Source organism: Vicugna pacos, unplaced genomic scaffold (genome assembly GCF_048564905.1).
Source record: "Vicugna pacos unplaced genomic scaffold, VicPac4 scaffold_5, whole genome shotgun sequence".
Taxonomy (NCBI): domain Eukaryota; kingdom Metazoa; phylum Chordata; class Mammalia; order Artiodactyla; family Camelidae; genus Vicugna; species Vicugna pacos.
The window spans coordinates 898,770-923,769 of NW_027328726.1; the positions used below are offsets into that span (position 1 = coordinate 898,770).

Below are 25,000 nucleotides of genomic sequence, written 5' to 3' on the forward strand. Positions count from 1 at the left end.
ACTGCACGCTCTGGATGGAGGAGCGGCGGCTGGGGGTTGTCCGGTACCCCCCAAGGCTCCCCTCTCAGATCGCTAGAGAAGGCTTTCTCACCGAGGGCGCATCGCCCCCTACCCAGCGGGGGACCCCTTCAGGCCTACGGAAGTCCGCCGAGGTGGACGTCAGCGCTCGGCTGGGCAGGAGGGGCCTGCGGTAGGGGTAAGCAGCGGGCCGAAAAGCGAGCGTTCGCGGTCGGGGCCGGGGCAAGCCCGTGCCGCCTCGCGAGGAGACGCACCCAAGGCCGCGTGGGGACGAGACAGGCGCCCGCCCCCACCGGCACATCACCCGGCCCCACCACGTCCGCTCCCACGCCCGGGCGCGAGCCCCGCAGAGGGGGGGACCCACCCGGCGTGCGCCCGGCCGCGTCAGTCCCCCCCGTACAGGGTGAGGACGACGACCAGGAGGCGTCCCCGGCCCCAACCGAGGGTGGGGAGCGGGGCCACGCCTCGCTTACCGTCTCGACCCCTCCCCCACTGCTCAAGAGAGTGGCTCGGGACACACGACCACCGCAGGGGTTACCCGAGAGGACACGCTGGGGACGGGAAGCGATGCCACCGCTCGGCCTCGGGCACCTGAGGGACAACCTGGAGCGCTCCAGGGGCACCACAGAGGGCCAAGGCGAGACACGCTCGCACCCCGGCGAGGGGATACGTGGCGTGGCGGCGGGGGCAGCCCTCCCCCACCGCGGGGGAGGGCCGCTCGCGAGACAAGACGCCGAGCAGGCGAGGAGGCGAGAGGTGTCTGCCGCGTCACAAGACCCCGGCCCCGCCGACACCACGAGGCACGGGAGACCGAGGTCGGGCCGGAGTCCGCACCCCTTCCTTGCCCCCGCCACCCACGGGCGGTGGAGGAGAGGCGAGGGGCCCGCAGGCAGAACGAGAAGAGAGGCCACGTTCACCATGAACGTCCCGTCCCTCGTCTGGCGCGGCTTAGGCCCGGCCCGGGAGAGCATGACGTCACCACATCGGTCAGGTGAGCGAGCGAGCGAGCGAGCCATGGGGCAGGGAAGCCCCAGAGCCAGAAGGGAGGGCCCGGCGAGGACAACCACCAGAGGGGGGCCTGCTTCAGCCTCGCCAGGCGCCACCCACTCCTCGTTCCTCTACGAGGAGAGTGGCCAACGACCCCAGGCGGAGAATGCCTGACACGCGGCACGGAGCCTGGGAGGGTGGGGTCGTGCCGGCCACCACCGGGTGCCTGCGGCAGGGAGCGCACGGGGTAAAAGACCCACGCCGCCACCTCACCCCACCGCCCTCGGGCCACCAGAGACCGGAGGCGGCACCACGGGCCACGTCAGCCGGACGCACACACGAGAGCCGGCGCGCAGGCCCGAGCGGGCGGCTCAAGTGTCAGAAGCAGAGTCAGCTTCTACCAGGCCAGGGCTCACGCAGAGACAAAGCCCAAGAGCCCCACACGCGTCCGGAGACCCAACACTCGGTGACAGACACCGAGAAAGACCGTGTCAGCACCTATCTGCTGGCAGAAAATGCCCAACACGAAAGGAAAAATGACAGCGCCCGGAAACGGGTCGGGTCCACGATTTGCAGGGGGGGCCCCGGGACCTCGGTCCGGCCACCTGCCCCCAGCCCTACCCCCATAAATGGCAGCCCCGAAGCTCTCGGGGGCCATCTGATCGACCGGGGGGGGGAGGGGGAGGGGGAGGGGTTGAGGAGGAGCAGTGGGAATGGGAAGGGACGAGAGGGAGACGGGATCGGGCCGGGGACGCCCTGCCCGTTTCTCGCCCGCGTGGCCGGGGACTCGGGGAGATGCCACAGAGGCGCCTCCGAGGAGAGGGCCCCCCACGAGGGACCGCTCCCGAGCACCGGGCCGGGGAAAGCCTGCCTCCCCCACATCCCTCGCAGGACGCCCCCGTGCCGGTCCCCGAGTCCGGATGAAGTCTCGGTCCCTCAAATGCCACCGGAACCCACGCGGGCAGGCTTACGGGCCGGGGGGCGCCCTCCCTGGCCTCCCGCGCCAACAGGGGCCGGCCCAGCCACGTCTCCGGGTCCATCGGGACTCAGAAAACATTTCATCCAAGGAGGCGCCTCCGACGACCGGGAACCCCAGCGCGCCCGTCCCCGGCCTCACCGCACTGGGCCCGGGCCGCTCCTCGCCTCGGGAGCAGTCGTCCAAGGGACACAGACGAGGGCCGGACCACCTAGCCGCCGGCGGCCCGGGCGCGGGACACCCCGTCCCTTTCCCCCGCGGCGGCACGGCGCAGGCCGTGTCCGATCGGCTCGGGTCGGTCCCCGCGGCTGCAGGGGCACAGGCGGATGCTGGTCGACCAGGCCAGGCCACACGGCTTCCCCCTACACACGAGATCCCGGGAGCGCGGCGACAGTCACCCCCTCATCAGCCTGCGAGTCCAATCTGCGCCGAGAGCAGGACGCGCCCGCGGCTCAGCGCCACGGGGACTGTCACCGCCGGTGTCGCCAGCCTCCCCGAAGTCTGCCTCGGGCCCCGCCGCCGAGCCCCATCCCTTGCCGAGGTCGCCGACGCTCGGGAGAAGAGGGACGATCTCAAGAGCGGCAGCCAGATGGCGCCCGACAGCCGTCGCCAACGTCCCCGGAACCGATCCCGACCGCCGGCCGCCCAAACGCCCGAGACCGTCCCGGGCTGAGGCGCCGGGCGGCCGGCCGGCGCGACCCCGTGGCGTCCGCCTCGGAGCCCGCTCACCCTCGTCACGGCACGGCACGGCACGGCACGCGGCATGAGGCGACGCGACGCGACGCGACCCACCCCGGCAGCAGATCAGGGCGGGGAGGACGGAGGGAGCCGGGGTTTGGCAAGACACGGCCGGCCGGGCGGGCGGCTGCCGCGAAGGGGACGCGCTCCCCACGCGATTCCCCGGGCGGGGGAGATCACACGGACACGCCGGCGGGTGGCCCAGAGCGACCAGGACGAGATCCCGGGTTCCCGGCGGCGGGGGGGGGGGGGTGGGAAGGGGAGGAGGGAAACAGGGAGGGAAGGCGGGGGCTGGCAAACCGAAACCAGGCGAGCGCTCCGAGAACAACGCAGGAATCGGCTTTGGAGTCCGTCCTCTCGAATGCAGGAGGTCTTTTGAAAGCAGACAGGCAAAGCCCAGAAGCTAGAAAAGAAAGGATGAAGACCGTCAACCCCATCGAAGTGGAAAGAAAAATCGATCTTGGCACAGATCGCGACAAAGCCCAAAGACAACAAATGGGCGCGTGGGGAAAACGCACTCGCGGTCGGTCGTGAGAACACGGACGTCAGCACGGCTGACCACAACCACAGGGAGGAGGAGGAAAAACAAAAAAATGCGGGCGGCGGTTGGGGGGGGGGGCGAGTCGATAGCCACCCGCTCGGTAAATCGAGGTTCAGTGCATCTACACAGAACAACACTGTGCATGGGCATCCGCGTGTCTGTGTGTGCATGTGTGCCCGTGTCTGTGTCTGTGTGTGTGTGTCGGTGTGTGTGTTTGACACACAGTCACACGTGGACAAGGAAACTGTAGCCCCATGTGGAAAAAAAAAAAAAACATGAAAACAAACGACAAAACCCACCACCAAAGGGAAATCAAGTTGTAGAACTTACTCTGGGGTTTTAACAAAAAACAACAACAACAACAAACAAACAAACAAACAAAAATGTAGAAAAAGCACCACCACAGCCCATCAGGGGTTCCTCTCCTAAACAGTCCAAGAACTCGGTCAACTCCACCTCCTAGAAGCCAACAAACCAATGATGAAACACGGGCAGGAGACCCAAACTGACTTTTTCAGTTTAAAAGGAAAAAAAAATTATTTTGTATCCAAATGGGGAAGGGGCGGGGGCGGGGGAGGATGGTGTGTAGAACTCAGCGGCAGAGTGCCTGTCCAGCACGCGCAAGGTCCAGGGTTCGATCTTCAGGACCTCCGTTCAAGTAAATAAGGAAGTCGGTGAGTCAGGCAATCACTAAGTCAGGCAACAAACCAGCAAAAGAAACGAATTACCTCCCCTCCCCGAATAAGCAAACAACAACCAAAAACAACAACAGCAACAAGAACAACAACAACAAAAAAAAGCCTAAATAAATAAATATATGTAAATAAGTAAGCAAGTAAATACATAAATAAGTAAACAAAAACAATTTAAAAAGGGGGAAAACGCACGCATTTCTGTTTGTAAGAGATATCCAGACAGGCCCAGAACCTGGAATCACGACAGCAAGTTCCAAAAACAAGCAGAAAGTGCCTGCTTCTGACGGAACATGTGATAGAGACCACCGTTCGATGGGGCCGGGTGGGCGGGCTGGCGGGCGGACACAGAGCTATGGACTCATACCTGACAGAATCCGCTCTCCGACAGAAGACAGAAGGCAACACGGAACAGGGGTTGGCGGTGGGGGCGAGGGGGAGAGGGCAAAACGGAGGTGGAGGAAAGCCATTAGGGAATACAGGACAGAAGTCCCTCAAAACATCCCACAGGAAACTCCTGGAAGACCCGGCAGTTCCACTAAGGGCCCGCGGATGGACGAATGGACAGTGTCACGTGGTCTGGAGAGACCTACACCTTGAGGGGATGATGTTAACCAAGTGACCTAAGTCCAAGAGGGATGTTGTCACTTCGAGGCAGAATCCCCAAGACAATACGCAGGAACACATGCAAGGAAGCTGAAACAGGCTCATGGATACCAAGAAGGAACAATGAGTGCAATGGGTGAGGGAGAGGAATAAGTACAAGCTTCCAGTTATCTCCAATTATTAAATACATTAATCACGGGTTGTCATGGACAGCAGGGCGAGTCGAGTCAATCCATACTATTGTCATGACGCTGTCCGGTGACGGATCCGTAACCAGACTCATCGCGGTGATCATCGTGGAACATGGAAGAATCCCGAATCGCTATGTTGGACACGTGAAAACTGACATCCTATTGTCAGGTCAATTATGAGAGAGAGTAGGGGAGAGAGAGAGAGAGAGAGAGAGAGAGAGAGAGAGAGAGAGAGAGAGAGAGAGAGAGAGAGAGAGAGAGGGAGGGAGAGAGAGAGAGAGAGAAAATTCTCACTGTCTTCCCCCAAAAAAAAAAAAAAGAGTTCAAAAAGAGTTCAGTGAGATAAAGAGTGGATGTAGGTGAGGGCAATAGGTGGAGGAGCTGAAAACCACGACGGCGACACATGTGCAGCATCCCACACGGTGGCAGTGTGGTCCTATGCATGCTCAGCCGTCTCCTAGCCACCTCCAAGTTGACATCCAGGGTCATCCTTTTAGGTTTCGTGGCTGCACTTTCGTCTGTCTCGGGCAATACTCTCTCTTGATTTTCCATGGGGGAAGGGAGGTGGGGTGGCCGGGCGGGCCACACCACGACACACCGCGTCGCGCGTGACCTGGATAACAGATACACACCCGTCCACCACCCACGGGCTCCGAAATCTGTCACTGGTCACGACGCACACTTCCTCGGTCCTTTACGGAGCGATGGCGGACCGAACAGGCAGCGGCCAACTTTGCCGTGCACACAATGACACTTCATCCCTCGTGGAAACAAACTGATGACGAGACAGCATGGTCAGGGGGCGGGTGTCCTTTCAGGAAGACACAGTCATTGAAAGTCCTGCGCACGGGAACTGGGCCAAGGGAGATCTCTATCACCCTACCCAACCCCGATCCAAATTCTCATTCGGGCAGCTAAGGGTCAAGGTCAAAGTTTCTTTCTTCCCGGGGCGGGGGCGGGGGGGGATCCTTTTGGGCCTCGATGGTTGTTCAGCTGGAGAGATCACCCTTGGGCTGCACATACATTTCGGGGTGGTCCATAGGGCTCCACGACAGTCCCGCCACCAGGCAGATGGTTCCACCTGATGAAACCGGTCTGGTCTTTCGTTCCAGGAAGACAAAGGTCCGTGGCCGAAGCCAACGAGAAAACCCCGGGTGTGAGTCCGGAGCGCCACCACTCTGGAAGATGTCTAGGCGTCGGGCTCGAAGAGGCTCGGGCGGCCTGAAAAACGCATGCGGGTTCAGGTCCACTTTCCAAGCGGCCTCCACAGCAATGGGCAGGAGGAGGGTCTCGAGAGGGGACACGGCAGTGATCTCTCTCCAGCAGATGTCCAGCTGCTCAGTCCGGCTCGGCGGGGCTTCAGGGAAAGGGCGGCTTTGGTTCTCGAGGATGCCAAGTCCAAAGCGGGAGAACCATGGGCAACGGGAGTCGGAAGAGCGTTGGCCAACTATCGGAGAAAACTCGAAGCACGCGTGACGTGGCCCAGCGTATCAGTGGAAGGCAGGGCGGGGTGGGGAGGGGGAGGGTGGCGGGAAGCACGCAAAGATGATGACACAGAACCGCATTCTCATCTCTATCACGCTGTACGAGAGTTTCCACTGAGACATGCTCCCCTTCCCCTGGTCTCTCCAAGGACGCGCATTTCTACCAAAAATCACCCCCATTCAGACTTGTCAGCTGGCCAGATCAGCATGCTTCCACGAAATTCGGCCTGAAGATGGACAGAAGTCCATTAAGCATAGCCATCGCCCCTAGAGGCTCTCGGACACCCGCTCTGCTGGAACGTTTCCTAAGGACGGCAGACGAAGATGGTCTCCACATGCTTTCCAGGAGACGTTCCTCAGAACGAGACCGTGACTATTCCGGAGACCGTGACTATTCCGAAGCAAGCCCGAATCGGTCACAGCAAATGTTCACGAGGAAGTCACGGTGAACCATCTGGGACACAAGTGTTTCCCAACCGGTCCACGTACGGACACGATTTGGTCCTAGCCAGAAACAGACACTTTCTCCTCACAGCATCCTTTTGTTTTGTTTTGTTTTGTTTTGTTTTGTTTTGTTTTGTTTTGTTTTATTTTATTTTATTTTATTTTATTTTATTTTATTTTACTTGTATGTATATATGTATGTATGCACATACGTATGTATGTATGTATGTACGTACGTACGTATGTAAGTAAGTAAGTATGTGTGTATTCCGGTCTGTCTGTCTGTCTGTCTGTCTGTCTGTCGGTCCATCCGTCCTCCGAAGGTATACCAGTCATGTCGGCCAACACACTTGACAGATCTCGAGTCTTTCCTATCAGAAGGATATCAAAGCACGTCCCCTTCGACTCATGGAGCCAGGAACGAACGCTTCCGTATCTCATCTTCTTTGGAAACGATCTAAACATTCCAGGGACGTCGCCAGACGCTCCAGTTGCAAGGGACCAAAAACTACGTGGAGGAGGCACCAATTTTTCAGAGACGGGCCGCCTCCCCCCCCCCCAACACACACACTACCCCCCAGGACTGCTTGGGATGTGAACACTTCCTGAGACTTGAGACCGAGCCAGCCATCGCTCCCAGACTCTTTATTTTATTTTATTTTATTTTATTTTATTTTATTTTATTTTATTTTATTTTATTTTTCTGGCTGACACATTTCATGACAGAGGTAACCCACAGGAACTTCAAGGATTCGGGGTAAACCTAGGGAGGCAAAAAGTTTCACCTCGAACGCTGCTCATCACAATCAAGACATGGCTCTTTTCACGAGACCAATCCCTTGACATTTGGTTTTCTGGATGGAAGGATCTGTCCCAGATCATGTCAACCTGAAGGAAAACATTTGGGTTCCTTCCTGTTCGCATTCCCTGCCTGCATGTTCCCTTGAAAACCAGTTCCATAGAGCTCTTTCGTGAATGAACTCTGGCAAGTGTATCTGGAGGGAGAAACACGTCAGGCCTACAAGCCGGGGACGTACACACGTGCCTACATGCATACATGGGACTGGGCCCTTTCCAGATCCTTGGACGGCAGTACCATAGAAATGAGGATGGCTTCCACAAGACTCTCAGGCAAGCCAAGCTCTGTTGCGAAAGCGATAGCTTGTGCACAAAGGAGAAGGTGGCATGACGGGAGGGGGGGAAGGGGAGCACCAGCTCCCTGAGCAGCAGGGGCCACTTGCTTTTCTACCTAAAGGAAGGGCTTTGTCTCAGGATCACTGATCACTTCCACAAATCATCCAATATCTTGGCTCGGCCGCAGGCGCCTCCAGGGTGCAGAGCCATCGCCCCAGGCTCTGTGGGGAATAGAGAAGACTTCCGTGAGGGGAAAGAAATGCATGAGAATTTTCTGCAAGAAAGCTCAGGAACACATAATGTAAACATGGAGAGTTGAGCTTCCTGTCTTGTGACAACTAGGTCTGCTGGGTCATGTCACAGAGAGCAAGCGAATCCTTTATTCCCCTGAGCCTTTTTCTTTCTCTTTCTCTTTCTTTGTTCTTTTTTCCCTTTAGAGTGTGTGTGTGTGTGTGTGTGTGTGTGTGTGTGTGTGTGTGTGTGTGCGCGCGCGCGCGCGCGCGCGCGCGCGTGTGTGTGTGTCTGTCTGTCTGTGTGTGTCTGTGTATGTCTCTGAAACTCAGGTAATGCCCTGTCTCATACAGACGAGACCAGCAGATCGACATGACCAGAGACTTTGTAGCTTTCATTTAAAAACTATAGGTCACTCATGAGTCGGGTAGGACGGGTGCTGCGTCCAGCGCAGTTCGGGACCGTGTCTGAGGACGGGCGACGCAAGAATTAAGAAACAAAGAGACAAAGTAAAGAGCAAAAATGGGACCAGGGGACTCAAGGTCTCGTGGATCTAGAGTGCCAAAAGCCTGGTCGACAGCCTGTTTATTGGGAGTCTACGGCTCAGGGGGGGAAAAAAAAAAAAAGATATGCGATCAAAGAGGTGGGGCTTTAGATATTTCATACCAGAAGCACGAAGTTCTGCTTGCTGGCTAACTGATTCATTTCAGGCCTAACCCTTCCAGGAACAATCACCCTCCTCCGGGGATGCAAAATTTCTAAGCGTATATCCTGTGATTGCCTCTGGGACATCTCGAGATAGCAAATATTTCCCCGGGGTTAAACCGCATGCTTTCCTGCCAGAACCAAGTTCTGTTAATGGCTGATCTGGCTTCCCATGACCGTCCATTGTTTTACCCTAAGGAAATATCTGCCATCCTTTGTGCCCTCACGGTCAATCTCAGGATTGCCCCTCACACAATTTCTTTAGCATCATGCATGTTCTAGGTCATCTACTGTGTAAAACATGAAAACAAAGCAAGCGTGTGCATTTTTAAGCAAGTTAAGTGTGAATGTAAGATTTTAAGCTCATGGAAATGTTGGTGCAGCTTGGTTTCTAGTTGCTTGTTTTCCAGCAGCTTGTTTCCCAGCAGACGCGTAGGACACTAGAGAACCCACTCACTTAGAAAGAACCGATGGGACGGGTAAGGTTTTTCGGCTCGGAGGGTGAAAGCTTTTAAACTCTGCGTGGAAAAAAAGACGTTTCAGATGTATATTTCTCCTTAAGAAGGCTGCGAATTAGAGTTTCGACGAGGGAGCCCTCGCAGCAGTGTGCACGTTTAAAAAGGCCTCCGCGTGCCCCCCCCCCTTTTTTTGTTTCTTCCATTTGGTTTCAGGTTCTACCTGATTCAGCCCCCTGGCCTCAGTCTCAGGCCATTGTGAGCTATGTAGACGTTTCTGACGTTGTCGAGACGGACAAGATAAGGACGGTTCCCCCAGAGAACAGGGCCGCTGCTTCTATGAGATCAAAAAGCTGACCTGCTCATCCAGCTCTATGTTTAGGAATTTGCTCCTTTCTGGGAAAGCGTAGAGCTCTGCGGTAGAGTGCGTGCTCAGCATGCACAAGGCCTTGGGCTCAGTCCCCACTACCACCACTGAAAACGTAGAATAAATCTAAATAATTACTTAAAACGTAGATAAAGACACCTAACGACCCGTCCCCCCTCCAAAAAGATAAAAACTTTTTGTTAAAAAAAAATTTGTTTTTTAAATTAAAAAGACAGGAGGAGGAAGAGGACGAGGACGAGGATGAGGAGGAGAAATTAGCTTCTTTCCAACAAGGAGATTTCCAGGTCAAATGGAGAGCCAAATATTTCTATGTTCTAAGACTTCAGCTTTCCACGTATCCTGGTGTCAAAACGTCTGCACGGGTAAAGATTGTTCATCATTCTGTGCCTATGCACTTCCTGCATTTTGGAGTGTTCATCTGTCCTTTCTCTTAGGAATAGATGATCATCATAAACAGCAGTTCTGTTGATTAAACCCCCTTTTAAAATATCGTTGTTTCATGTTCACTAAAGTTACCTAATAATCACTTCACGATCTATGGAAGTCAAATCATTGTGCTGTACACCTGAAACTGATAGAGGGCTGTATGTCAAACCTATATCAATAAAACTGAAAAAAGAAAAGAAGAAGAAGAAGAAAAGAAAAGTCGGCTCGGGGCATCCGATAAAGGCCCTCTTTCTGAGCGCACAAGTCAACCTCGGGCCGATTCACCCTGACCCTGAAGAAGGGCAAAAATCACCCTCCACTCTATCTCCCGTTAGGTCCCGGACACTAGCCAGAGTTCCCCCTCCCTCAACCCCCACCCCGTTCTTGCGTCACACTGTGTGGGCTCAGGCACACAACCTATCGGTTTCCTTGAGCGTGTGGAATGAATATCGCCCGAAGGGAATTTCCTCTGTTGTCGTTTAAATAAGCTGACGTGTTAATCAGTGCTACGGAGGGACACATTCCCTTTGACCTGATCAACCAGAATGACATCCCAGGACCCAGGAATGTACAATATCATGGATTGGAAAGTATCTTAGAATTCAGAAATCATGGTGATGTGGGTCTGATGACCTAGCTGGCTCCATACAAACCAAGAGATGAAGGTGCCCAACGTTTTCACTCGATGCTGCCTAAGTTCTTGACAGTCACTTTAAAAAAGGAAAAGGAAAATTTGGATGGCACGCTTAGTTTTGATAATGCCCTCTGACTGCATGGTGAAACGCAAGGAAAAGCCGTGACGCTCGCCCACGGTATAGAGAGAAACGCAGAACCGTGTTTCTGGTAGCCTTCTTCACCGCTGCGCCAAGGCGGGAGCGACGGCTACCTCATGCAAAGGAGGAGAGGACGGGTTTCTCGGCCCCGTCACACAATGCCAGGCAGAAGAAACCTTCTCTGATGAGACATAAGCGTGTCAAAGCGCATCCCTGCGTCGAAGGCTTCGGTTTCCCGGGGAAGGGGGTCGAGCCGAGGGACCCAGGACCCCACGTCAGTCAGTCAGTCTTTCACTGGATTCACTGGCCTCGCTCTTACCCCTCAGCAATGGCCGCTCAGATTGCTCACGGGGGTCTTTACCTTCTGGCTTTAGGAAGGACTTTAAACTTCGGCTGAGGGGCAGACACCCAGAAGGGTTCTTTCAGTTCACCCCATCTTAGGGAATGCCATACCCAACACGTTGGTTTTCATCCCATCGTGGGCCTACCTACCGGAGAGTTTTGCTGCTTAAAAGTCCCCTGTGCTCCACCTATTCATCAACAACCCCCCCCGCCACAACACACACACACACACACACACACACACACACACACACGCACGCGCGCACACTCACACACACACACACACACACACACACACACACAGAGAGAGAGAGAGAGAGAGAGAGAGAGAGAGAGAGAGAGAGAGAGAGAGAAAGAGAGAGAGAGAGACACAACCTTCACCCCCGCACACACACAACCCCACTCATCTTTTCACCCTCTCTGGGCTTTTGCCCTTTTGAGAATGAACGTCATCCAGAGCCGGTACCCTACAGGATGCCACCTTTTCAGATTGGCTCCTTTCAGGGAGTCATGTGCACGCAGAAACTGCCCCGCCTGTCTCCCACAGGTCTCTCGGCTCCACGGGCCCCTGGTTTCCTTTTTAGAGCCAAATCACATGCCGTGGCACGGACCTAGCCCGGGCTACGTGTCCCTTCACCTCTTGAAGGACGCGTCTGTCTCGGTCGCCTCCACGGTTCCGGCGGTGATGAAGCAAGCCCCTCCACCCCCCACCCCCACCCCGCCCGCCATCCAGGTCCGTCCGTCCGCGTTCAGGTTTCCGCGTGGACGGAGCCCCGAGGGCTAGGCCTCAGGGTGAGGGTGGTATGGCGGGTGGCGGGTGGCACACTGAAGGGTCCGAAATCCGGAGGATGCCGGCAAGGAAGGTCGCCAGGTCAAAGCCTTCCTTCCCTCCCTCCGTCTCCTTAGGGTGGATGGCTGGGCCCATGAATTCAGAGAGGACACGAGACACATGGTGTGAACCGAGATTCCCAAGCCAGGAGACCTGGTGGAGGGTAAAGAAACGAGCTTATTGGGGGGGGGGGGGCCGGGGGGGGATGGGGGGGTTCTTAGGACTGCAGCCCAGGAGACACAGATGCAAGAAAGAAGCACTGGAAGTGTGTGTCACCAGACTACCCCACGGGGCAAGTGGAGAAGGGGAAACGAAAGAAAACACCACAAGAGCAAGGCGGGAACTTTGAAACGACAAGGCTGCAGCTAGCAGCTGCTGGCAGATTTGTTTTTGAAACCGGTTGGTGGCGCCCTTGAGCTTGATACAGTTCTGACCACTCATGCCCCCCCTCCCCCCATGGATGCCGGTGTCGGGACCCAGGGGAGGCCACCCCAAACATGTATGTGCCTCCGTGGCACACGGATAGGTTAGAAATGAGAGTGACCGAAGAAGCCGAGGGGCCGGCCAGCAGACGCAAGAGGGACCGGACCCTCAGACTCTTCTTTCTGTCTCCCTGAAAGCGGGAAATCAATCACTTCCGTGGAGGGTGCCCTCCCTGCATCTGGACTTAGGAAATCACCCTGATCTCCCACTGAGAGCCTTCAGGCCCCGGAAGCCTAGAGAAAACCAACCAACCTCGTGACTTCTTTCAGGGGCTTCCCCCCCCAAAACCCAAACTCCGTCTCGATTCTTCACAGACGGGTCACCCAAAACCAAAGTCTCTCAGCCCGGTCCATTTCGCACAAAGGGCTGATTTCTTGTCCTAAAACGGAGAAAAGCTGCCTGCTTCGGGGACACATGAGTGCTTGAATGAAAGACAGGAGGTTCCCTGTCGCTCCTGCTCAACGATCCGTCTGGGGTCCATTTTTGGATCAGTCCAGCCCAGAGGACTCAAGATGTGTAGAGGGAGGGGACAACGTGCCCCTCCCCGAAACAAGACTATGTCTGTAACCAAGTTCCTCCCACTGGCCGTCCAGCTCCATTTTGGATGACTGAATCCTGGTTCACCTCATTTGGCTGTTTTGTTTTGTTTCGTTGTGTTTGTTCTTGTTTTTGTTTTTTGATTAATAGACTTTATTTCCTAGAGCAGTTTCAGGCTCACAGCAGAATTGAGCAGAAAATACAGAGAGTTCTCACACAGCCCTCCCCACCCACACATATATCCTCCCCTCCCCTCAACATCCCTCATCAGTGTGGCCTATTTGGTCAAACTGATGGTCCGACATGGACACGCTATTATCAATCAAAGTCCATAGTTTACATGACGGTTCACTCTTGATGTCGTACGTTCTATGGGTTTTGACAAATGCATAATGACATGTAGCCACCACTATGGTATCCGACGGAATAATTTCATCGCCTTAAAAAAATCCCACACGCTGTATCTGTTCATTCCTCCTTCCCTCCCTCTCCCCAAACCCCTGGATACCACGATCTTTTTATTGTTTCTAGAGCTTTGCCTTTTCCAGGATGTCCTTTGGTTGGAATTGTCCAGTTGGTAACATTTTCAGACCGGTTTCTTTGATTTAGTAAGATGTCTTCTAAGTTTCTTCCATGTCTTTCATGGCTTGATAGCTAATTTCCTTGTCTTTCTTTCTTTTTTATTCATGTATTTATTTTTTAATTTTTTACTGCACACATATTTTTTAATTTACATATACGTACTGTTCATTGTTTCCAGGAAGGTTTAGCGCTTTAGCTTTTTAAACTTACATAGTTATCAAAGGAATAAAGCCAACCGCAAAATAAGGATGAATTCAAAAAGATACACACACCCTGCTATTAACAGCAACATCATTTATAATGGCCAAGATACGGAAGCATCCTAAGTGCACATCAATATTTGAATAGATAAAAAGAGGGGACACACACACACACACACACACACACACACACACACACACACATATACACACACGGAATGGAATACAATTCACCCGTAAGAAAGAAGGATATTTTGCCATTTGTGGCCTTTCCTTTCCTTTTTTTTTTTTTTTTTTTTCCCCTCCTCCACTTTAAAAACCAGAATTTTATAACTGGGATAAACACTTCCATTGCGTCAAAAACAGTAAAATGCCTAGAAATAAACTTAATCGAGGAGGTTACCTATACTCCAGAATCTGAAATGACACAAAGAAATGGAAAGCTGTCTTGTGCTCTTGCATTGGCAGAATCAATACTATCAAAATGGCCACACTACCCAAAGCAATCCGCAGGTTCCGTGCAACCCCTGTCAAAATACTCACGACATTCCTCACAGAACTAGAACAAACAATTTCAAAATGTATAAGGAACAACGGAAGACCCTAAACAGGGAAAGCCATCTTTTGTAGGTCTCCTCTCTCTCTCTCTCTCCCTCTCTCTCTCTCTCTCTCTTTCTCTCTCTCTCCCCCCTCCCTCCCTCCCTTTCTCTGTCATGTTTTTGTTCTCTTTTCTTAGGGTTTGATGACTTGAGACGATCCTTTAACATTCCTTGTAAAGCCGGCTTGATGGTGCTGAAATCTTGTAGCTTTCGTTTATCTGTGAAGCTTTTGATTTCTCCCTCAAATCTGAACGAGAGCCTTGCGGAGTAGAGTATTCTTGGCTGTCACTTTTCCCCTTTCATCACTTTAAATATGTTGTGCCACCCACTTCTGGCCTGTAGAGTTTCTGCTGAAAAATCAGCTGATAACCTTACGGGAGTTCCCTTGTATGTTATTTGTTGCTTTTCTCTCGCTCATTTTAATATTTTCTCCTTACCCTTAATTTTGGTCAATTTGATGATGATGTGTCTCGGTGTGTTCCCGTATGGTACTCTCGGCACTTCCACCTCATTTGGTTATTTAAAGGATCTTCAGTCTGTTCAATTCATAGGAGAGAACTTCCACACGTATTTCTTCTCAGTTTTATGAAACAAAGAAGGACCCAGAAAACTGGCAAAACATAAATGCTCTTCTATTGGGTTGAGCAAAGACAGGCCCTGGCCGGGGAGGGGGGGGGGTGTAGATGTATGTTATGTCCTGATTCCAGGAAGGAAAGGGGCCGGGGTCAGCGTGCCCTTCTTTCTGGGGTATCTGTCTGTTCGCTTTTGGTGTTCGGCTGGTTTGGTTATTTCGGCTTTCTGTTTGGTTCCTTTCACAGATCCAGTGGCTCAAAGCAGCATTCTGATTTTCTTTTCTCCTGGGGTTTGGTTTTTGATAGGTAGAGGGACAGGGCCCACGCAGGGGTGGGGGTGGGGGTGGGGGTCACTGCGGCAGAGAAAGGGAGGCGGCTATGGTGAAATCATCGAGCTGAGGGGATTTCTACGAGAGGGACTCTCCGAAGTGAATGGGGTCCAAGGAGATCATCAGGGTTTCTGTGTGCTCGGTTGGTTTTGTTCGTGCGTGTGTTTGTTTTTTCTGGACGAGGCCAAAGAACTCCTCGGGTGGAGGTGCGTGTCCGAAGGGTCTGACAGGATGGGAGGATGCGGGGCGAGTCAGTCCATGTGCCCAGAAAGAGAGAGAACCTGTCATAGCTGAGACTCAGGCCTTTTTTGGACCTAGGCCCAGAGAGCAGTTCGGCTCCGAGCATTCACGGAGAAGTTCGTCGCCACCTCAGTCGTGTCCCCCACCCCCGCCCTCCCCCACGCCTCGGCCCCCAGTGAAGGAGGAATCATGAAGTGGCCGCACTTAGGCTAAGCCAATTTTGGGCTTTATGCTTACTGCTTGCTTTTAGAACGATCAGCAAACTCGACTGACCAGACACCGCTCCCAGCCCCAGGCCCACTGTTCAAAGCAGCTAAAGTTGTCGATTCTAACTGTTTGTTTGATTGGACCTTCCTCTGATCGTTCAAATTGACAATCATGTTTGACGTCTGAGTCTTTCCCCAGGAAGGGAGTCACGGGAGGATAAGCTCAGGAGAACGACCAGCCCCCTCCCACCCCCCCACCCCGAGTTCCTCCGTGGCGCTGGTGCCGCCGGGTGAGTCTGACCAGAGAAAGAAGGTCACGGGCTGATGACCTACTAGACCACCAGGAGGTCCCATGTTACCAGACACTCATCCAGATTTAGGAGGAAGTTTTATCAGAGACCCTTGTTGATCATGAGCACCTTTTATGCTCCCGCCTGTTGTGATTCCCTTTCATGCTCCAACCTGTTCGTCCACAGAAGCATGAAACCCCAACCCCAAGACGGGTTCACAGTTTGGAAGGCACTACTAGCCTGCTGTGAGTCCCCTTTGCCCAGCAAAGCAATCAAGCTGCCTCTTTTCTTCTAAACTCTAAGACCCTGTCTCTGGGTTATTTGGCTCGTCAGGGACGGGGTTGGGGGGGGCGATCTTTCGGCAACACCCGCACAAGTTTCCCTGAGTGGCAGGAACCAGCGTGGCCCTCAGGCCTCAGCCCCGCAGGCAGGCAGGCAGGCAGGCAGGCAGGCAGGCAGGCAGGCAGGCAGGCAGGCAGAGCTGGAGCGACCGTTGGTCCCGCCCCCGCCCGCGCACCCCCCCCCCCGCCCCCCGCCGCTGCTTCCGCCGCCGCCGCCGCCGCCGCCGCCGCCGCCACTGCCGCCGCCGCCCAGGCCTCCTCCACCGATCGGTCCCAAATCGGGTCCTAAATCGACTGGACTGTCTCCTGGAAGCGGGGGCGGGGACGTCAGGAGGATCCATTCGGCAGGGCCTCGTTCAATCGCTTCATTCAAATGCAGAAAGCTCTGTGCTCAGGTCAGAGCCTTTGACTTGGCCTCCGGCTCCTCTCCGTTGAACGGCTTTTGTTTTTTGGTTTCAATTTCCCCACCCTTAGGCCACCCCGTCCCAACTGCACGGAGGGAGGCGGGAGGGAGGGGGAGAATCTCGCCTGGTCTCAGGCCAAAGGAGTCCCCTCCTTTTCCTAACCTGGGTAAACCCCACTAAACCGTTTGAGAATCATGGAAGGGCATGGAAGCAGACCTCTGACTTGATAGATTCCTCTGGGATGGGAGACTTTAAAAAAAAAAAAAAATTCTTTTTCCCCTGCTTCCAGGGAGGCAGAAAGGAGGGACAGAGTGTTCCTCTTGCCTCGGGCAGTTCTTTCTTTGTTTGTTTCTTTCTTTTGTTAAATCATGCTTTTTTTTTTTTTCCCTTCCTTTTTTTTCCTTCCAGTTTTATTGAGACAGAGTTGACATACAGCAGTGTATACTTTGGGGGGCGGGCGGGGAGAGGAATTCGATTTTATGCATTTATTTTTGACCGGAGGTACTGGGGATTTAACCCAAGACCTTGTGCTTGCTTGCTAAGCACACACTCTACCACTGACCTATACCCTCCCCCTTGGCCACTTGTGAAGTCCCTTTCATTCAGCATAATCCATCGGGCACATTTTGGGGCAGCCTACTCTGGACCCCAACATTTCCCTATTCTGTAACTTCCCTGGAAGTTTTACACATTAAAAGCTGGGCTGTTGACTGTGCGTGTGCGTGTGCGTGTGCGTCCGTGCGTGCGTGCGTGCGGTCTGGGGGCAGGAGGGAGGGAATGGTTTCCTAGGGGGCCTGCGTTTCATGGACCCAGTTTCTTAGTTCTGAGAACAGGTCTGTTCAAGGAAACTGTTGCCGTTGTAGTATCTCGTCTCAGGAGGCGGTGGTGTCGATGGGCTTCTGAAGCTAGGCCTAGGGAGCAAGCAGTCAGGTATCGCCTAAGAGGCACTTGTGTGGACAACCAAAGTACAGCACAAAGGTGAATCGTCGGAGCAGATGAGAAACCAGATTCAGGGCCGGGAGTAGGGGGTCAGTCTGGTAGGAGATTTCCACACATCGGGGTCATCGAAACGGCTCGAGCAGTTTGAAATGCCTCTGATGATGTCCTGGGGTGTTCGGCTCAACTCTCTGAGTGGCTCCCCCGAAAACAGGCCCGAGGATGGTTTCCACAGGAGCTGTTGTGGCCATTTCTCTGACGTTTACCTCCCGTTGTCCAGCTTCAGTCTGCAAGGCTTCAGGAGACGGAGCGTTTTCGTACTCAATGATGCCAAGGCAAAAGGGTGAGAGAAAATGGGAAACATTCGTGGAGAGGGTCCTAGGCAGATAGTGGAGGCAACTAGAAGACCTTCAGTCTCCGGGCTGGCTTTCAGGTTGAGACAAAAACCCTAAGGAAAGCGCTTGCTGCCACAGGACATAGACTAACATGGGAACCATCCAGAGAAGATCAGCACGGCCCCTGAACGTGGACGACACACGCCCATGCGTGAAGCGTTCCATAGTTTTAGTGAAGTCAGTCACCCAGGGAAAGACAGATATCCTATGCCATCACTTCTAGGTGGGATCTGAAAGTAAGTCAAGACACCCATCCATACATAAATAACTCCATTTTAAAAAGACTCCAAGGAACCTATTTACAAAACAGAAACAGACTGGACTCGCAGACATGGAAAAGAAACCGATGGTTAACACAGGGGACAGGGTAGGGTGGAGGAACGGGGTAAGGCGGAGGGATAAATCAGGAGTTTGGGATTAGCAGATATAAACCACCCTATACAAACTAGGTACACAAGTAGGTCCTACTGTCTAGCACAGGGAACTATGTTCAATAGCTTGTAATAACCTATCCTGAAAAAGTATACGTGTGTGTGTGTGTGTGTGTGTGTGTGTGTGTGAATAAGTGAATCACTATGCCGTACGTCATAAATGAACACAACATTGTAAGTCAACTATACTTCCATTGACAGAGAGTTCCTACAATAAGCAGGCAGACAGACCGACAGACCGTCAGACAGACAGACAGGCAGGCAGACAGACAGACACACACACACACACACACACACACACACACACACACACACAGTCTGTCTGTCTGTCTGTCTGTCTGTCTGTCTCTCTCTCTCTCTCTCTCTTTCTCTGTCTGTCTGTCTATCTGTCTGTCTCTCTTCTAAGGGTGGAGAAGAGTTTGCTGAGCTATTTCGGGGGCCCTCTCATCCTAGTTCCTATCTCCAAGTTGGTTCAAAGTCCAAAAGGCCGTCAAGCACTTAGTCAGATAGGTCCCTCGAAGAATACCTCCCACATCACGATGACAGACTTCTTAGGCCAGCCGAGAAGGTCCTTCAGTTCTGTGCCCATCTTGGCTCTAAGTTGATGTCAGTCCTCCAGGATCCAAGAAAGCCACGTTGGAAAACAAGTGGTGATTTTGATGGGACAGAAGATCAGTCATTTGGGGGGCGAAGGGTGGGGTAGGGAGAGATACCAGCCTGTCTGTCTGTCTGTTTTCATCCAGTGTGGGAGCCTTCCCAAAGAGATAACTCGAGAAGAGAGAAACGGGGAGTTGACAAAGAACACGTGCGGTGGCGTGCCCTCCCCCCACCCCAGGAGAAGGCCAAGCCAGAAGTCCCTCCGGATGGCGGGCTCTGGACTCCGGCTTCCAGGGGAAGCGATATTTTTTCCTCCCCATTTCAGGCCCGGAAGAAGAGGGAGAGGCAGAGTGTCCTTCTCGGGCATCCGTTGTTTCTGAAGCACGCTTGTTGCCGAAAGATCGGCCCCCGTCCCCGATGAGCCCAAGAATCCAGAGACAAGGTCTTGGAGCTTAGAAGAAAAGAGGTCATTTTATCGCTCTGCCGGGCAAAGGGGATTCACAGCAGGCTAGCGTCTTCAAAACTGTGTACCCACCTTGGGGATGGAGTGGGTGGGGTGGTTCTAGAGCCATAGCTCAAACAATCAAGCATCGATCACCATCCACAGAATCGTTTTCTCATCAGAAGACTCAGCATGGTGTCACGATGCCTCCCAGGTGACCCATTCTATAGAGGCTGGCGGTTAGATCTCATTATCTCATAAGCACTCAAGGTGTGGCCTTCTTGGTCACTCAGGCTATTTTGTCAGGTCAGTAGTCCCGTGACCGACCTTCTCCTCGGAGAAGGACTCAGAGACCCAGCACGATGATGACTTGCAATGACTGAAATACAGTAGAAACAGTAAGATCGATAGCTTCCAGTTTCAACAACGGGCCTGGAACCGTGAGCAGCAACCGGTCAGTCAGAAGAGTCGACCGTTTTAAGGGCGAGCATAAGAAACCGAATGACACCCCCCCCCAAGCAAATGAATGAATGAATGAATGACCTAATGATCCTCCCCTCCTCTCCCCCCCCCCGCCCCAAAACGAAGCAATCCGTTAGCCTAATTCCGGCCATTTTATTCATCCTCCTTCACCCTGAAGCCCCAGTCAGCCACGTGCCACAGTGGTCTGTTTTCCGGTTTCCTCCACCACCCCAACCCCCACCAACGACCACCCCGCCAACATCCCCCCATGCCCAACCACCGCCCCAAGCGCGGGACTGGACGGGGGTGCTGGGGGCTGAGGGGGCGGCGATGGCGGCTTGAGGTGAGGGTGGGGAGTGTTCCGCCCAGATCGTATAGGAAGCTCAAACACAGCTGCAGTACGAGACGAGATGGTAGATTTCTGTGAGTCCTCCCTCCTCTTAAAATCCTTCCTAAGGAGGAGACAGACAGAAAGAGAAACATCACCCTCACTCCCAACGCCTCCTGTGCCCTCGTTGCACCCCAAAACAACAACAAGAAAAACAAAAACAAACACAACCACAAATAACTCGCTATCCCTGGGGAAGAAGGTTTCGATGGCATGGGGATATCATTCTAAACTTCATTCCCTCTTCATCACATTTCATGGAAACCGATTGCAATCTATGAGGCCCTGTGAAGGTAGGGGTTGGGGGGTAGGGAGGAGGGAGGGAAGGGAAGGGGGGGAGAGAGAGAGAGAGAGAGAGAGAGAGAGAGAGCGCAGAGGAGAGGAGGGATAAAAGGGGAGAGGACAGGAAAGGAGAGGAGGGAAAAGAGGGGAGGGAAGGGGAAGCGAGAGGAGGCGAGGGGAGAGGAGAGGAGTGGAGGAGAGGGGAGAAGAGAGGAGCGGAGGGGTGAGGGGGGAAGGGAGGGGAGAACAGGGAAGAGGAGAGGAGGGGAGAGGAGAGGAAAGAGAGACAAGGGAGACAGACAGAAAGGCACACACACACACACACACACACACACACACACACACACACACACACACAGAATAGCGAAATGGAGAGAGAGACAGAGAGAGACAGACAGACAGACAGACACGGATCTAGGTCCGGGAGACTACACATGGGTATTCTTCTGAGTGATTTTATGTGTTTTCTCAATCGCCACCTATGGAGATAAAAGTCGCTCCCATAAGATGAAGGGAGTCCTTCTGCCACCGCCCCCGGCCCCGCCCTCCAGCACCGCTTGTGTTTGTCAGGGATTCCAAGCCAAAGCACGTGGAGGAGTGGGAGAGCTTCCTGGCGGCCCAAGGGGGAGGAAAGTCCGGCAGCATGAGAGAGGTAGTTGGCACGGGGAAGCTGGAGGCAGGCTGACGAGAAGATGGGTGAGGGGGCAGGGAGGAGGGTTTCCCAAGTTGGAGAGCCAAGACGAGGGAGGGGAGCCGTCGGTGGTCGCGTTCTGACCCCGACCCCGACCCAGACTGGAGCGGATCCCTGAAAGGAGGCGGTTCGGGCTCTCCTGCCGAGAACGCCCCTCTCTTCCTCTTTGTGCAGAAACACCTTCCGCGGACCGAGAAAGTCCATCCCGAGACCCTCGTCGGAAGAGTCCTTTCCAGACCCATCACGATCCTCCTGGGCCAAGGGGTCCAGGGGATGGGGCGGGGCCTCCATTCGATCCGTCTTCCGTCCGTCCATCCATCCGCAAGATCTTGAATATCCATGTAGGATTCCGGATGGTAGCAGTTTTCCAGGATCCTCCAGATCCTTGTAAGACCTCTCCTGGCAGATTCGACCCCTAGGTCGTACCGCGCAGCACAGGGCACTAGATTCAGTCCCTCGGGACGAGGGTTCCTGAAAAAGACCAGGAAAAAGAAGAACACAATCACTATGGTGTGCACCAGCCAGAAACCAGCACAACCTCGTCACTCTAACAGACTTGCCAAAGGCGGGGTGGGGAGAGAAAGTCATAGGATGGCTACCATCCCTCCCACCCCCACCCCACACGCCAAGCCCCCCAGCCCATCGTCATCCCTGCTCCCCCTCCTCCTCCCCCTCCCCTCCATCGACGCCCGCCTCCCGCTTGTACCCCACTCCTCCGAACCCAGCACCACCCACCTCGGCCTGGACGTGCTCGGCTCGGCTCGGCTCGGCTCGGCCCGGCCCGGCCCGGCCCGGCCCGGCCGTCCGGCCGACTTCTTCGCAGTGTCTAAAATAGCGCCCGGCCGACAGGCAGGTGGCACACGGCACCCGGCAGGGGAGCGAGCGGGACGGTTCGGGATCTCTGGGCGGCGGGGACACGCGGCCGGACAACCAGGAGCACGGACGGCCTGGCGTGCGTTTCTCCGCTCGGGGGGCCTCGACCAGGGACTGTGGTACGGGGAACGGGGACACACACACACACACACACACACACACACACACACACACACCCACCCACCCCTTCACCCCCACCCCCACCCCCACCTCCACCTCTGACAGCTTTCATTTGTTTTCGGCCGACCGTCCCTCGATGAGGTACAAGTGCCGGGGCTGGGGCTGGGGCTGGGGCTGGGGGGGTGGAGTTCCTCCCTCCACAACGACCCCACACGGGCTCTGTTCCAGTCACCCGAGTCCTCTTCCAAGTGAGACCACAGGCCTCCATCACCCGGCGTGAGCACTCGGGGGAAAAAGTCACCATCCTCATCGCTCCGCTCCACCTCTACACGTGAAGAACAGTTCCCAGCCCACGCCACTCAACCCCACCCCACGCCCCGATGCCACCCACCGCAGTGGAGAGAAACGAGACGAATCCACAGACGTCCATCCATCCGATGAAGAAACGGACGGCCCCATTCCAAGGAAGCATAGATATCTAGTCAGGAGATTCATCGAGTACTATGGAGGCGGTGGGAAAGGGGGGGGTGTGTTGCGGTGGGGAGGGCCTAGAGATCCAGCAGTACAGCCCGTGCTTAGCATGCAAAAAATAAAGGCCCAGGGTTCAATCCCCAGCACCTACTCTTCAAAAATAACCCGCGGAGAAGCAAGACGGCGGAGTAGAAGGACACTCGTAGCTCACCCTCTCCCACAAATACACCAAAACTCACATCGACGGACCCACTCGGCCAATCAGAGCACCTGCGGAACTCCGACAGAACACCGCCCTCTTCGAAAGACAAAGACGCCCAAAATCTGGTAGGAGAAAAGGAGAAAAGAAAGAGTAAAAAGCAAAACAGTGCGGGAGGGACCGGTCCCGCGGGGAGGGAGCGGCAGAGGAGGAATAGGGCTCGTTCGCCAAAACTGCCCCTCTCCAACGGAGAGGCCGACGGGACGGAGGGGGCGCCCCCGAGCCTCAGATCTACCCAGAGCACCCCTTGACCGACCGATCCAAGTGAAAGGGGCACAGAGGGTCCCCGCGACACCCAGCCCGAGTCGCAGGCCGGCAGCCAGGGGCCGGGACAGGCCGCACGAGCCGGGCGGAGGACCGGGGCGGCGGCCGGGAGGGGATACAGAGCAGAACAACCCGCCCCCCCCCCCCATACATGACGGGAAAAGAAAGGCAAAGCAACACGGCCGGTGTGCCCTGGGGGGAGGGGCGCCGTAGCCTCCGTCTCCTCAGATCCGCGGCGCCATCACCGGCGCTTCTCGCGAGAAGAGAGGCGGGACGCAGCCACAGCCGCCATAGCCTCTGGCGTGCAGCATGCGGGCGGGGGCGGGGCCGAGACTCGAATCCGCACCCTGGGGCTCCGCAGCCTTCTAGGCAGGACTGAGATTCGTTTACAGCCCGAGGCAGATAGGATATTTCTGCCCCGGTACCTCAGAGAACTCGCGCCACCATGACTAAGAAGGAGCCGAGTTTTGGGACGCAGCTAGGGGCGGGGCGGTTCCACGGTCTTCCCCGAGCCCACCTACGGAGAGGAGCGCCGCCGACCCGAGTCGGAGCACACAGCCGCACGGAGCAGCGGAACGACCGGGGCCGGGAGAGGGCGGGCGGCCAGCCAGCCACCCTCCTTCCCGGGAGGAACGCAGCATCCGACCGCGGTGCCGGGAACACGTCCCCCCCCCCCCTTTTTTTTTTCCTTTTCCTTTCTCTTTTTTAATCTCTCTTCTATCGGTTTTACCTTCTGTTACCTTTTTAACCTTGACTTTTGAACAGTCGTCTACGTCGACGGTTTTAATCCCTTTTAAATGTTTCCTTGAAAATCTTTTTATTATTATTATTTTTAAACATCCACCCCCTTTCCTTTTTCTCTTCTCTTGGTTTAGATCTCCTGTTATTGATTATTTACAGGTTTCAGATATCGTTTCTCGATCTTTTTTCTCCTTTTTATTAAGGTTATTAAAAGACGTCTCAACTCGATCGCTCTTCTGCTTCCACTTACTCTTCTATTATTGATTACACAGTGTCTTCAAACCTTTTCTTTCTCCCTCCTTTTCAAATCCTGTGTTTTATCTCTTGTTAAAGTCTGTTCTATTTCCGATTACCTTTTAAAAATTTACTTTTGAAACAATTGTGTTTTATTTTCTGATCTTTTCTATTTTTTAAAGGCTTTTAGAAGACGTCTCACCTCGATCGCTCTTCTGCTTCCACTTGCTCTTCTATTATTGCTTGTACACTCTTTTCAAACCTTTTTTTCCTCCATTCTTTTAAAATCCGGCTCCCCCACCCCCCTCCCCCTCCCACCGTCTCTGTCTCTGTCTCTCTCTCTCCCCCTATCCCCCTCTCCGTCTCCCTCTATCTCCCTCTCCCTCTCTCCTCTCTCTCTCTCTCTCTCTCTCTCTCTCTCTCTCTCTCTCTCTCTCTCTCCCCCTCTCCCTCTCCCTCTCCCCCCCTTTTAAAGTTTTATTCCTGTATAGGCTTTAGATAAATACCTAAACTCCTTAAGGACCACAATAGATAACTGATACTCCTTAAGCCACAGTGCCAGAGAGATAGGAGCAGCATGAGGAAGCAGAGGAACCACTCCCAATGAAAAGAGCCAGAGAAATTCCCTGAAAGCACGATCCACAAAATAGACACGGATGGCCTGCTAGATC

The 25,000-nt window shown here is 54.4% G+C and overlaps 1 protein-coding gene and 1 non-coding gene across 2 annotated transcripts in view; one reads left to right on the forward strand and one right to left on the reverse strand.

Moving 5' to 3' along the window:
- Positions 1-18,138: 18,138 nt before the first annotated feature.
- Positions 18,139-18,245, forward strand: LOC140692333 (U6 spliceosomal RNA). Its single transcript, XR_012067904.1, has one exon. It is a non-coding gene; the product is annotated as a U6 spliceosomal RNA (small nuclear RNA).
- A 1,929-nt stretch (positions 18,246-20,174) lies between these two features.
- LOC140692301 (uncharacterized) overlaps positions 20,175-25,000 on the reverse strand; it is a 6,606-nt gene continuing 1,780 nt past the window's right edge. The window contains exons 2-4 of the mRNA XM_072956956.1: positions 22,103-22,426; positions 21,548-21,838; positions 20,175-20,458 (exon numbers count right to left, since the gene is read on the reverse strand). Of these exons, the coding sequence (XP_072813057.1) occupies positions 20,447-20,458; positions 21,548-21,838; positions 22,103-22,426 (627 nt within the window). The 3' untranslated portion in view covers positions 20,175-20,446. The remainder of the gene's footprint in view (positions 20,459-21,547; positions 21,839-22,102; positions 22,427-25,000) is intronic.